The sequence below is a fragment of the Aulostomus chinensis genome, chromosome 16 (genome assembly GCF_037954235.1).
Source record: "Aulostomus chinensis isolate RoL2024-O1b breed Wild chromosome 16, RoL_Achi_v1.0, whole genome shotgun sequence".
Taxonomy (NCBI): domain Eukaryota; kingdom Metazoa; phylum Chordata; class Actinopteri; order Syngnathiformes; family Aulostomidae; genus Aulostomus; species Aulostomus chinensis.
Window position 1 is genome coordinate 27,326,882 of NC_141335.1, and position 12,944 is coordinate 27,339,825.

A 12,944-nucleotide genomic window follows, 5' to 3' on the forward strand; every position below is an offset into this window, starting at 1 on the left:
TGAGCTCTGTAATTTCATGAATGAAGCTTTGTTAAAAAAGGGAGAAGCAGAAGACTGTCAGCGGTAATTAAAAGATAAGGTAGCAGAGCAGCCTGTTAGATATGTAGCCTGTGTCATGAGAGAGGGACATTCCCTCCACGTGTACGTCAGGACCCACACGTTCATGCACACTGGAGGGACCCACCTGCCAGCAGACGGCACTCACACCCGTACAGACTGCAGGCAGATGTGTTGCGGTCATGTGGCATCGGACTGATGTGACTGGTGCAAAACCAGCAAGCAGGATGTGTGGGGAGCCTTCACCTGGTGCTCAGGTGACGCCACAGCCACACCTCACTTCCCCTCCTTACGTCCTCTCGTGTGTTCAGGGGAAACGTCAGGATCAGGGCTCCTGTCAACATCCAGTGGCTCTGAAACACATTTTTCAACTAAATCATAAAGGCTGTATTTGATGAATGATTGAGGGGCACTGCGATCTAAGTGTGCTTTCTCCACATTTTTACAATCTAAGATGCACCGCTTGTCCGGACGCGCTTTAGTTGACATGTCCGTAACACCAGACAGGAAAAATTCCAGGAGCGCTCAGTCTGCCCAGGCTATTTGCAGCTTTATCGAGTCTAGAACAAGTATCTGTATGATTGTGACTGCAGAGGGGAAGTTTTACGAGAAACTGACACGTGGAGTATTACTGGAGCTACTCCGCCCACCAGCTGCAAGGATGAGAGGCATGAAAAAGATTAGATTAGAGGAGAATAGTGGACCAACTTCATCAGTTAATTAAACTCTATTTCAGCTCGATGAGCAATTAATCAAGGCAGCGTGTAGAGTGTCAGGCAGGGCCTGGTTCTTGGGGTGAGGTACGCAGCGTGTTCCCGTGAGGCCGGCCCTCTAGGGAGCAGCACTTACCAAGTGAGCAGCCCTGAAATTGTACAGGGTGTAATGGACAGAGTTTATGTAAGCAGCTATCAATCACTGTCTGACATAAGCCTGCACCATATTAGAGCTCCAGGATTAGGCTCCTCTTAGGAACTGAGAAATTGCTCGTTTAAGTCGATTGAATTTCAGGACGTGTAGAAATGTTTTGGATTATTATTTCGAAAAGAATAATCTTGGTGTTTAAAGCCAGTGTGCAGCCGTATCTGAGAAGGCAAAGGCAATGGCCGTCAGAGTTCATCTCTTCCACATCGCAGAAACATGAGATCTAAGCATGTCGAACTTATTTTCCGGGCCTGAAGATTTAGCTCTGATTCATCTGATATTATTTAACCTCCTAAATCTTGTTTTTTTCATACTATGAAAACCACGATAGGTTGGTAGTTTGTGAGTAGAAGCAGTGAATGTGTTAACGAGGCTATGGGGACCATCAGAGTCAATTGAACGAGGCTGTTAAAAGCAGGATTTTAATTGGGTCGGTTTCTCCACTGAACCACATTTCTTCTTCTCCAAGAGAAGTGCTACTAAAAAGTTGAGTGCTCTGTGTGTGACAGTCCTTGAAGGAGTGTTTACTCTGCTCTGCCCCCAATACTAAATTTTATATTCAAGTATTTGAAATATAGAAAATGCTGTTGTAACTTCTGTCTCTGTGACTTGAAGGTTTCAGGAAGAGTCAAGCACTCACAAGCACACCTGAACTGAGAGGAAGCTCCTCCTGTCACTCACCACTGTCCCACTGTCTGTCCAGATGATGCCTGAAGGACTCCTTCACTTACTTCAGCCCTGTGTCTTTCTTGTGTCTGATGATATCATTTGTTGAAATTGCATCACAAAGCGTCACTTTGTCCTCTTGGTGGTAACACGGCATGAAACATGAATGGGTTTAATTGTACTTCAGCTCCTGGCTCTTGAACCAGGTTCCACTCTGCATTTGAAGGGAACCAGGTGCTCAGTGTGTTCTCTTGAGATCATGTGCGTGTGCATGCATGTAGTGTGTGTGTGCGTGTGTGTGTGTGCACGTGTGTGTTGGGGCAGTCATTCTGAGCATATGGCAGAGTTCTAGAGAGATGGAGATGCAGAGCGTTGCTGGCTGTGCTGACTGGATAATGACATGCAGAGTGCTGCACTGCTACAGAACGTTGAGCCTCCACCAGATGCTCCTTTCACTGCAGCTCATAAGCAAGGCTGCAGACCCACACACTCCCACTAACACACTCCCACTACCGCACACTCCCACTAACACACACTCCCACCAACACACACACTCCCACCAACACACACACTCCCACAACACACACACACACACACTCCAACCAACACACACACACACACACTCCCACCAACACACACACACACACACACACACACACTCCCACCAACACACACACACACACACACACACACACACACACTCCCACTAACACACACACTCCCACAACACACACACACACACACTCCAACCAACACACACACACACACACTCCCACCAACACACACACACACACACACACACACTCCAACCAACACACACACACACTCCAAACAACACACATACTCCAACCAACACACACACACACACACACACACACACACACACACACACACACTCCAACCAACACACACACACACACACACACACACACACGCACACTCCAACCAACACACACACACACACACACACACACACACACACACACACACACACCCCAACCAACACACACACACACACTCCCACCAACACACACACACACACACACACACACACACACACACACACACTCCAACCAACACACACACACACACAGTCAAATGAATTGAGAGGTACTGTTGAAGGAAGTTATTGGATGTCCATCACATGGAGATCTAAGGTTGCGCTAAGGAACCATATGGCCTCCAGAGGGCGCCGCTGACTGTGGGCTCAAGTTTCTCAGATGATGTCAAAAACTCTGAGGGGACACTGCCCTAAGAAAACGTCACAGCACGGATTGATTGCATCTCAGAACACTTGTTGATCATCACACGTGACAAAAGCCCTTTATTTCATAGAGGCAAAAAAGGTTGAATTTGTAAATGTTAACGATGAAAAATAAAATCACCTTCAAATCCATATTTCAGCAATCATGGAGTGTTTTTAACCATCCGTCCCTCCTTCTGTCCATCCATCCATCCATCCATCATCCATTCCTCCATCCATCCATCCATCATCCATTCCTCCATCCATCCATCATCCATCCATCCCTCCATCATCCATCCCTCCATCCATCCCTCCATGTTCTCCCTCTTCTCCTGTTGAGGGTGGTGGGGGTGGAGCCTATCCCAGCAGCCTTCCCCCTGGACAGGTCACCAGTCCATGGCAGGGCCAACACATAGAGACAGACAACCATTGGCTCTCCCAGCCACGCCTACGGTCAATTTAGAGTCTGGATTAACCTGGTCCCTCTTGATGTCTTTGGACTGTGGAGGAAGCTGGAGTACCAGAGAGAACCCAGCAGGAACAGGGAGAACATGGAGACTCACCCAGAAAGACCCGGTGCTGCAGCCGGGGCTCCACCCACAACCTTCTTGCTGGGGGCCACAGTGAGGACCACTGCTCCACCGGGCCGCCCACCTTCTTAACTGTTCCTATCCTAATATACAACTCATCATTCATTCCAAGAGCAAACATTTATTCACTATGACAAGATAACAGGTGGAGATAATGACATCATGGCGTGTTAAAGAGGGTGAACGTGCTTGTGTGGGGGCGACAGATATCGACACCCAAGGCCGCAGCAACACGCACACATGCACTAATGTGCAGTAGGAGTGGGAGGAGTCCTCATCAGCAGGATCTGTGTCTGACTGAGTGTCCGGACGAACAACAACTGTGTCTGTGCTGATGAAATGTTACAAACTTGACTTTGTTGCATGACCGTGGCTGAGATGATGGAGGGGTCATGACCCCGGGTCAGTGGCACTGAAAAGCTGGTGGGGTCTTCCTTGGTATGCCGCAATGCATCGCTTTGCGTGGGTCATTGCGTCTGCTTGTTCAGCGGATGTCAGCACGACTCTCGATGTTACGAGCTGCTTAACTGAAGTCACTACAACCTGATGATGGCGAGAGTGTGTTTTTATCAGATGTATTCCTTCAGCAGAGTAAACCACTTGTATGGATGTTGCATCCACTCCATTTCAAGGCCTCGGTCTGGTGTGCTCCTTATGTAGTGCTAACGGGCTACTCTGGCTCCTCCCCTCATAGAAGTGTGCCAGTGTACCAGCCCTTGTTTGCAGTTTCCTTGAGTTCATGAACACATGCTTGCATTCAGCTCATAAATCATGTTTCTCTTTGTGACTGAAACCCGTTCTCCGGTGTGTTCTTCTCTTTTCAGGAAAAAGGCAACATTGCCGTTGTATTCAATGTTGGAACAGATGACATTAACATAGAGGAGACGTCTAAGTTTGTAAATGATGGAAAGTACCATATAGTGAAGTTTACGAGGAGTGGGGGTAATGCCACTCTGCAGGTGGATGATCTGGCAGTGATTGAGCGCTACCCCACAGGTGAGTCACCCTCTCTGTCTCTCTCAGCCATGACAAGAGCGAGCCAAATGTTCAGACCTTACCTGTGACCACGTTTATGCTGACTCAGCATGTGCTTGGATTGCTTTTGACGTTTCTGTTTCCAGCAGCTGTTCAGAATAATGGCAGTGTTGCTGGGGTGTTTTCCTGATCCCTGGTGTTTGTGCTTCACATTGATCTTCTAACATTTCCGTAAATCAGATGCACCTGAGATCTGCTGCTGTCCAAAATAGCAGCACCCACACTGTCTGCCTCTATAGAATATATATATGTATATATATATGTATGTATATATGTATGTATGTATATATGTATGTATATATATGTATGTATATATGTATGTATATATATGTATGTATATATGTATGTATATATATGTATGTATATATGTGTATATATATATATGTATGTATATATGTGTATATATATATATGTATGTATATATGTGTATATATATATATATATATATATATATGTATGTATATATGTATATATATGTGTAGAATAAGATCCGACATCATCTGCTCACCATTCAGCTGCACCTCTTCAATATTTACCCTTCTGTCATCCAAGTGACTGACTGGATGCAGACAACATGGTGGCAAACCTGTAACAACACAGTCCCACCAACTGCAGCTGTACATCTTCACCTTGATGATCAGTGTGAGCGCTCGCATAAATATGCATTATTACATTCACAGTAACTTTACTCTATAAAGTAAAACAACTCAGCAACACTGGTATGTTTTTGTCAAATGTCAGTATGTTACTTCGATGATTGTGTTCCCTTCAAGAGTGTTTCAATGCCTCTGCGTGTGTCGGTGCAGCTGTTGACTGTCGAAAGGCTTTGACAAAGCTACAGGAGATAAAAGGAGAGTCAGAACTGCACGAGTCTTAACGCCCATCCCAAACACCAAAGCTGCTCCTGCAGTTTCAGTTCTCAGCAAGGATTCCAGACAAATTCAGTCCCCTGCTGAAACCTGCCTCCCAGCCCCTTTACTGACCTCTGCCACCCACCTCAGTTGTAATCAGGCAATAAATATGTGGATGACTTCGTCTGAATCGTGCGTACCATTCGAGACACTTCCCTCTGGTGGTCAGATAGATTCTTTGTTTCGGCCATGTACAGTCACCCTTTAATGATGTCATCAGCATTTGCATCTTGGATTTTCAAAAGAAGTTTTTTTTGTTGGGTGGTTGTGCCATTTCCCTTGTTTGTGTTTCTTCCTGCAAACATTATGGTAGCATTAGCCTAGCATCACAGCCACACACCAACCTCCATGCTCACTAAGTCACTCTCTACCATCACGGACCAAAGAAGAAGAGGTGTCAGCCTTGGAGAGCGAAGCTCACTGTTACTCACCTGAGCGATAGAACAACCTGGCAGAAGAACGCTAAAGCTTGATCGAAGCTACGACTGCAAACGCCCATCTAACCGTCCGTAAGTGACGAACAAATCGCAGTTTTTGGTGAAGTATCAGTTTAAAGAAATACTTGTTACTAAATGTCACTCGATAAAAAGTTGTGATCTGGAGTGAAATGTGATGGTGAGGTTAAACTTAAGAGGAAATAAGTCTTCATCAGTCAATCCATCACTGAAGTGCAGGAAAGGTTCAAATATCCCCTTTAAAACTGTTCTCATGGAAAAGTACACATTCTACGTTTGAATTTATTGACAGCGTCTAATCCAGAGTGAGGCAGCCGCACGAGACTCATTCCTCTTCTGGTAACTGCTGGGCTCTAAATGTTGCCAGTGACCAAAGTCATCAGCGCCAAGTCCTGCTACCTTATTAGGCTCATTGCAGACTAATTAGATCTAATCACAATTGCTGCTCAGTTCCTCCCTCCACCCTCAGCACTCAAAGCCATTATTCTCCAAGCTCGCCTGTAGTTTGATTAGTATCCATGTACGCTGAACGCACTCATAATAGCAGCCCTCAGCCACACTTGGGCCACTCACAGATCAACGGTGATTATAATGCGAGTAGACAGCAGAGATAAAAATGATGGCGGGAGACAGAGAGGAGGAGATTGTATGGGAGGGAGCAATCACTCTCAGAGCCTGGCAATAATTGCTTCACCAGAGCCCATACTGCTGCCGTCCTAATCTCATTAAAAAGTCACGTCCTGCATACTTACATCCCATTAAAAGTCTTTAGCACAATTATTAGAATCTAAAATGTAAAAGGCAGACACATAACTGGCGCTCTGTTTGTTGTAGTTGACTTCTCCTTCCTTTATTCTCGCTCTGCTTCCATTCTGCACCACACAGAAAAAGGCTGGGCTGCAACAAAAAAATCAGCCTCTTCTCCAGAGTCTCAGCCATGAAAGTAATACCATCACAATGGTGCTGCCAGGCCCGGAGGGTACAGTGCAGTATCCTATCAGCAGCCCATGAACACGCGCTGCTCACAAAGATAATAGAGAAGTCCCTGGCCTTATTCTTTTACTGCCATCAGAACGTGGTGCACTTACAGAGCTCTCCGTATCTCCCTGCATTCCCCTCGGCTCTCACTTCCCTCTTTTTCTGTCCTTTTTACCTCTATCTGCCCCCTCCCCCGCCTCGGTCGATCTCCCCCTCTGTCCTCTTTTTCCACCTTGCAGTGTTGAGTCTGATTTGTAGGGTGCACGGGGAGGGGGTTAGCTTTATCCATCAAAGCCCCGGACCTGCTCTGCTTCTGCCTCTGTTCTATGAGCCTGTTCATTCTATTGTGCACGCAGTCGTTGCTGAGCACGCTTCAAATGGTGCAGCGGCCGGAACTGAGAAATAAAAATCGCCATGTTTGTGGAGGATCCTCTGTTTTAATTCCTCAAGTTCCGTGAAGACAGGAAGCATTTGCATACTTGTTCATCTGGCGTGGTGAGTGTTCGAGGGCTCACCTTATCTGACCACTTCATGAACATAAAAGACAACCAGTGAGCGAGAGCGGAGCGGCTGGGTGGGGACGGCTCAGCTGAATCGCTGCTCTCTGCAGCAGCAGATAAGCCCGGCTGCCCCGTACCGACCCACACCAGCGGCAGCAGTCACAGGCTCGCTGGCATCCAGGATGAAGGGGCCGGGGATGGCATTGTTGAACACTCCAGGGTCCCGCAGTGGGGATCAATACACGATCAGACCTTGATTATATTCACACCTCATTAACCTGAGAGTGAAGACAGACGAAGTGTGCCAGCGTGAGGGGCCAGGCGGATGAAACTACTGTCTTTGAGCACATGTTTCTGCACGAATCTGGCACACGTGAGGATGCGTGTGTTTACCGACACGCTTCCCTCATCAACCAGCTTCGTCAAATGTTATGTTTGATAGCAGAATTAAATACAAAAGCTGTGGTTTTTAATGAAATGTGTGATATCCAAAACATGGTTACACATCGTGGCTGTCAGGAAACGAAACCGGATATGAGACGTACTTGTGAACTGGTATCCATCTTCCTCCATTGATCTGAGCTACCAGATAAATCTGGAACCTGTCCGATCTAGAATCCGGCTGAGACATCAGACAGTCACAACCAATCAGAACCGAGTTCCAACTGCTCTTCTTCCTCCCAATGGTAATGTCGCTCCTGATTGGTTCCTATAGCTGATGACGCTGGTAAAGCAGCGGTGGGGAGGCGTCTTGCGTCGGGGTGCAACGAAATCATCAACTCACGAAACGATAAAACCACTAAACAGGGCTCACGATACCAAACATTCATGGTGCGAAATAAAGATGAAAGAAAATCAAAACTTGGTCATGTGATGGTGTCATGTGTGTTGCTATGCGTAGTAGCTGAAGGAGCCTGTCTGTCACGGGAAGTGCTCCGCCCCCTCATGGTGGTTCTAGATTGGGGATGGTGCATACTCTTGAGTCTGGTCCCACCAGAGAAATTCAGCACGGATCCAAAGGCCTGCGCTGGATATCAGGGTGCGGCGTAGTCACCGCGCTGTGATGTCAGCAGGGACAGCAGTGTTGTGCCGCCTGTGGCTCGCTTTGCTAATCGTCAGCCTTTCTGCAGTGCTCATTGGATTCATCTCATGTCCTGATGACACATTTGGGGTGATGGATGTCAAGGAGTTGTAATCATGAATTAAAAATTAATAAGTGGTCAAACAGCATTTGAAGCCCTGCGTCTATGCGTCCTATTTATCCTCCAGAGCGGCGTTTGTCGACCTCTTGCAAGATGAGGTGTCAGAAGTAGCAGGAAGGAGACGCGAGACAAAGCGAGCTCCTCATGACTGACAAACAGAGGTGACAGGAAATACCAGCCTCACCAAGCTCCGTTACGTCAACAATTAGTGCGTCATTCATTAATTTAGCACGTTCAAAATAAAAGGAAGTGCATCTGTGTGTCTTGCTCATCCGTGCATGGAGAAGCGTGTGTTGCACACCTCCAGGAGGAGACACAACTTGCGTTAAATTCCTACGCCAAGAAATATAGCAGATGTTACATAAGCAGAAAGCCCCTGGAGGCGGGTGTTATCCCCCCCGACTGAACCAGCTCTCTAACAGCTTCAGCTGAACTGTTCCCCCACATTCACTGTTGCTCTCAAGGTCAAACATGTAGAATTACTGAGATGGGGTCATTATCATTATTATCTAATAATGTTATTATTATTATCAACAAATCCTCCGTCTGAGTAGCTGGAGTTGCCACTTAGCATCATTATGAAGATGGACAGTTCTTGAGCTGATCTCTCGGAGGTCAGAGCTTGATAATCAACTTCATTAATGGAGTTCCTATTGATGGGACAACAGTAGTAAAGGACAGACTATCACAATGTTGGTTGTGCTTGTTATGTCAAATCCAGCCATGAAGAAGTGTCGACTCACAACAGTCTGATGTATCAAGATCTAAAACCATGCAGTTGTTCCTGGTAATTTTACCTGATTTTTTTGCCGCCACCTTTCATCAGTATTGCTCCTCTAGGTTTTGAGGTATCCTGCCAACAAAAAAAATTAGTGAAGTAAAAAAGAAAAAAAAATCCAGGGTCTCACCCTTTATTATATCCACTTTAGATACAAATAAGCACATGGCTCCAAGCTTGGCCCCAACCCAACCAGTCACCCGGTTCAGTGGTTCAAGGTCAACCTGCTACACAAACATGAGGGCCACGGATGGCCGGCTGGCAGGAGGAGGAGGAGGAGGAGGCTCCAGGAGAAACTAGAATAATGAGGATCCAGGTAACTCACCTGTAGGCAGCATCGGCTAGGAAGTGGAGTCAGACGCCAGATCTTAAATGACATCCTGAACAAGGAGGGCAAAGGTGCACCTGGAAAACTAAAAATGTGCACATTGGAGATGCATAATCACTTTTCTCAAATGTTGCTCAACAACTTTTCAACAAAGCCTTTTTCCAGTGTGGAGTGACAGTTTAAGGGGATGTTCCTCAGAATCTCTTTCACCAGCCTCTGCTGCAACCTGCTGGCACGGCCGCCTGCAGCCAGACTCAGGAGCTCCAGCGTTTAAGCCCTTTTCTCTCTAGCTGAGCCTCTGTAATGGTTTAAGCCTTTCAAGTCCTATAACCCCGACACCTCTCATCAGACCAAGTGTCTGCTACATTCTGGCCCGCCCCTCGTGTTGCCCGCCGCACTGACGGTTGCCCAGTGAACCTGTTGTCTGAATGGACACCGTTGACAGGACAAACATTGTCAGTCTGCAGGAGGAACGAAGCTGACTGGATTCAGTCGTCTTTCTGGCAGGGGGGCTTTGGCCTTGAGGGGAGTTGATGCAGAGTTTGGTTCTTGGTTCTTGACTGAGGGCTCCTTCACTCCATCTGCAGCTACACCCCCCCCCCCCCCCGTCTCGTACTCACTCTCCCTTTATGACCTGGAGACGTTGTCAAAGCCTTTTTTCTTGAGGAGCCTTCGTTTCTGACCCTGTTGTACTGCAACTTCTTGTCAGTTAGACTTTTTTATAAATGGGGTTGCTTTTTGTAAGATGTTAAACTGATTCCTTAAACCATAAAAGGTTGACTTAACTCTAAATGTAAGTGTTGTAAGTTTTGAAAATGTATATAACTAGCAATAAATACATTTAAAACTTTTCAGATAAATGGGATGGAGATATTGGGGTTAAGATCTGGTAATGTCTAAAGTTGTGGTTGGGTTTGGTTTACACCGTAGACCTGTTAACCTCGATGAAACCTCTGCGTGCTAATTCACTTACTGTCAACTAATATAGGCCTAATTTGTTGGCTAAAATAAAATAATTTTTTTCAAATAATGGTTTATTAAATCTTGTTTGCTTTAAATATACAAAACTTTTTAAATATAAAAGAGGTGTGCAGTTGTATAGCTCCATCATTAAGTATGAACATTTAACCTTTGACCTTACAGATTGTAACCAATGAAATGTCTCTTTAAACTTTAAAGGCAACAATGATAACGAACGCCTGGCGATTGCTAGACAGCGAATCCCATACCGACTTGGTCGAGTAGTTGACGAATGGCTACTCGACAAAGGTAAAATCACTGATTAAAATTTTAAATAGAATAATTTGATCATAACCAAGTTGTAGCTGCATTTTGTAAATAATAAACCTAAAAATAAAAAATAAAAAATAAAATGATTTGAAGAGTTTAATTTAATTTTTTTTCATAATACATTTATTTATTTGATAGATTTTTTAATACGTGTTTATTGTCAATTTAAGGTTAAAGGGACTGTAAATATGAATTTAAATCATCTCACTGAAGTAATATCAGCTTTGATAAAAATGTCTATAAATTACTGTAGTATTTTGCTGTAAACATCCAAATCATAAATGTAAAATATGAAGTGTAGATACTGCTAGTGTTACTTGGAAACACTGTTGTTTGCAGTTTAGAGTTATTTGATCTTTCTGATTAAACTGCTAGAAGTGATAAATAGAATGTAATATGATTGGCATCAGAATTTTGAGTCCCTTTAACAGACATTGTAAATATGTGTAGGGCTTTAGATCCAGGAACTGTAGTGTCAAACAACATGAGTGCATGCTTTGTTTTTTTTAATAGTTCCATAATTAATTCATATTTTGACATAAATGTGAAATGAGCCCTATCATTTTTTTCCTGTTCGCACGATGTAAATGTTGTCATAGTTTTTTTTTCTTTTTTCCTTCTTCTGTGCCAAAAAACTTCCATTTCAAGTTCTGTTTTCCTCGGTTGCTTTTGCTAAAAGGATGAACATTTTCATATTTCAGAAGTGTGTCCTGCTTCCTATGAAATGGCAGATAAGCAAAGTCCAATCCTCTCTGCTTGCATCCGTGAGGAGCATTTTTCTCTGCCTCCAAGTTTGTAAATGACAACAGAGAAAAATCTCAGATTACATCAGCAAAGCATATTGAAACATGAGCTGTTAGCATCCTCGAACACTTGTTTCATGTGTTTGTTCTTATTCCCAGCTGGAATCCAAATGTCTGCTGATATTTCTCATGGTATCTTACCAAGTGTCATTAATTTAACGTAGCATCATGTTCATGCTGCCGCCTCATGTTTTTCTTGCTATTTCTCATGAGGCTTCCCTTTTAGCAAAGCTGCATTGTTTTCCTAAATTCTGTGTTTTTACTTTATTTATTGTACTTTTTTCATACTGCAGGCATCTCATCATTATAACTGCAATAAATTGCCAGGGTTTGCCTCTACAACCCGTAATTTATTGGTCTCATTAGCCACTGGGCAAATAATTTGTCTTTCTGTCTGTTTTTGTTCCTGTTCAGTAAAAGTGGCTGAGTCCACAGTTCAGCATTCGTGTATATATGTAACGTTGTTTTCCCACAGGGCGGCAGCTCACCATCTTCAACAGCCAAACCACCATACAGATCGGGGGCTGGGAGCGAGACCGGAGCCGATCCTTTCAGGGCCAGCTCTCAGGCCTCTACTACAACGGCCTGAAGGTGTTCAACATGGCTGCCGAAGGGGATCCCAACATTAGAATCCAGGGAAGTGTGCGGCTAGTAGGGGAGTCGCCCTCCTCCATCACACCGCAGTCAAGTACGACAGCTAATCGCTCAGAGACGTCCACATCCATCATGGAGATCACCACCACGGCGTCCGGCCGGCGGGTCAAACAGACGACTCCTCGAGAACCTCAGCAGGTAAGACCGCAGCACATTGTGTGTGTGTGTGTGTGTGTGTGTGTGTGTGTGTGAGTGAGTGAGTGAGTGAGTGTGTGATTGTGTGAGTGGTCCTCACTGCCCCCCAGCAAGAAGGTTGTGGGTGGAGCCCCGGCTGCAGCACGGGGTCTTTCTGGGTGAGTCTCCATGTTCTCCCTGTTCCTGCTGGGTTCTCTCTGGTACTCCAGCTTCCTCCACAGTCCAAAGACATCAAGAGGGACCAGGTTAATCCAGACTCTAAATTGACCGTAGGCGTGGCTGGGAGAGCCAATGGTTGTCTGTCTCTATGTGTTGGCCCTGCCATGGACTGGTGACCTGTCCAGGGGGAAGGCTGCTGGGATAGGCTCCACCCCCACCACCCTCAACAGGAGAAGAGG

At 45.4% G+C, this 12,944-nt stretch overlaps 1 protein-coding gene across 15 annotated transcripts in view; it reads left to right on the plus strand.

Annotated features, from left to right (window-relative positions):
- LOC147248034 (neurexin-1a-like) overlaps nt 1-12,944 on the plus strand; it is a 286,884-nt gene that overhangs the window by 234,288 nt on the left and 39,652 nt on the right. For 14 of the 15 annotated variants that reach the window (XR_015109327.1, XM_086179713.1, XM_086179714.1 and 11 more), the window contains 3 exons: nt 4,302-4,473; nt 10,844-10,933; nt 12,233-12,549. Coding sequence is in view for 14 of the 15 variants with exons in the window: in XM_086179713.1 (XP_086035839.1) it covers nt 4,302-4,473; nt 10,844-10,933; nt 12,233-12,549 (579 nt within the window). In the remaining variant the exon portion in view is untranslated. The remainder of the gene's footprint in view (nt 1-4,301; nt 4,474-10,843; nt 10,934-12,232; nt 12,550-12,944) is intronic. The other variant, XM_086179712.1, reaches the window with a different exon arrangement.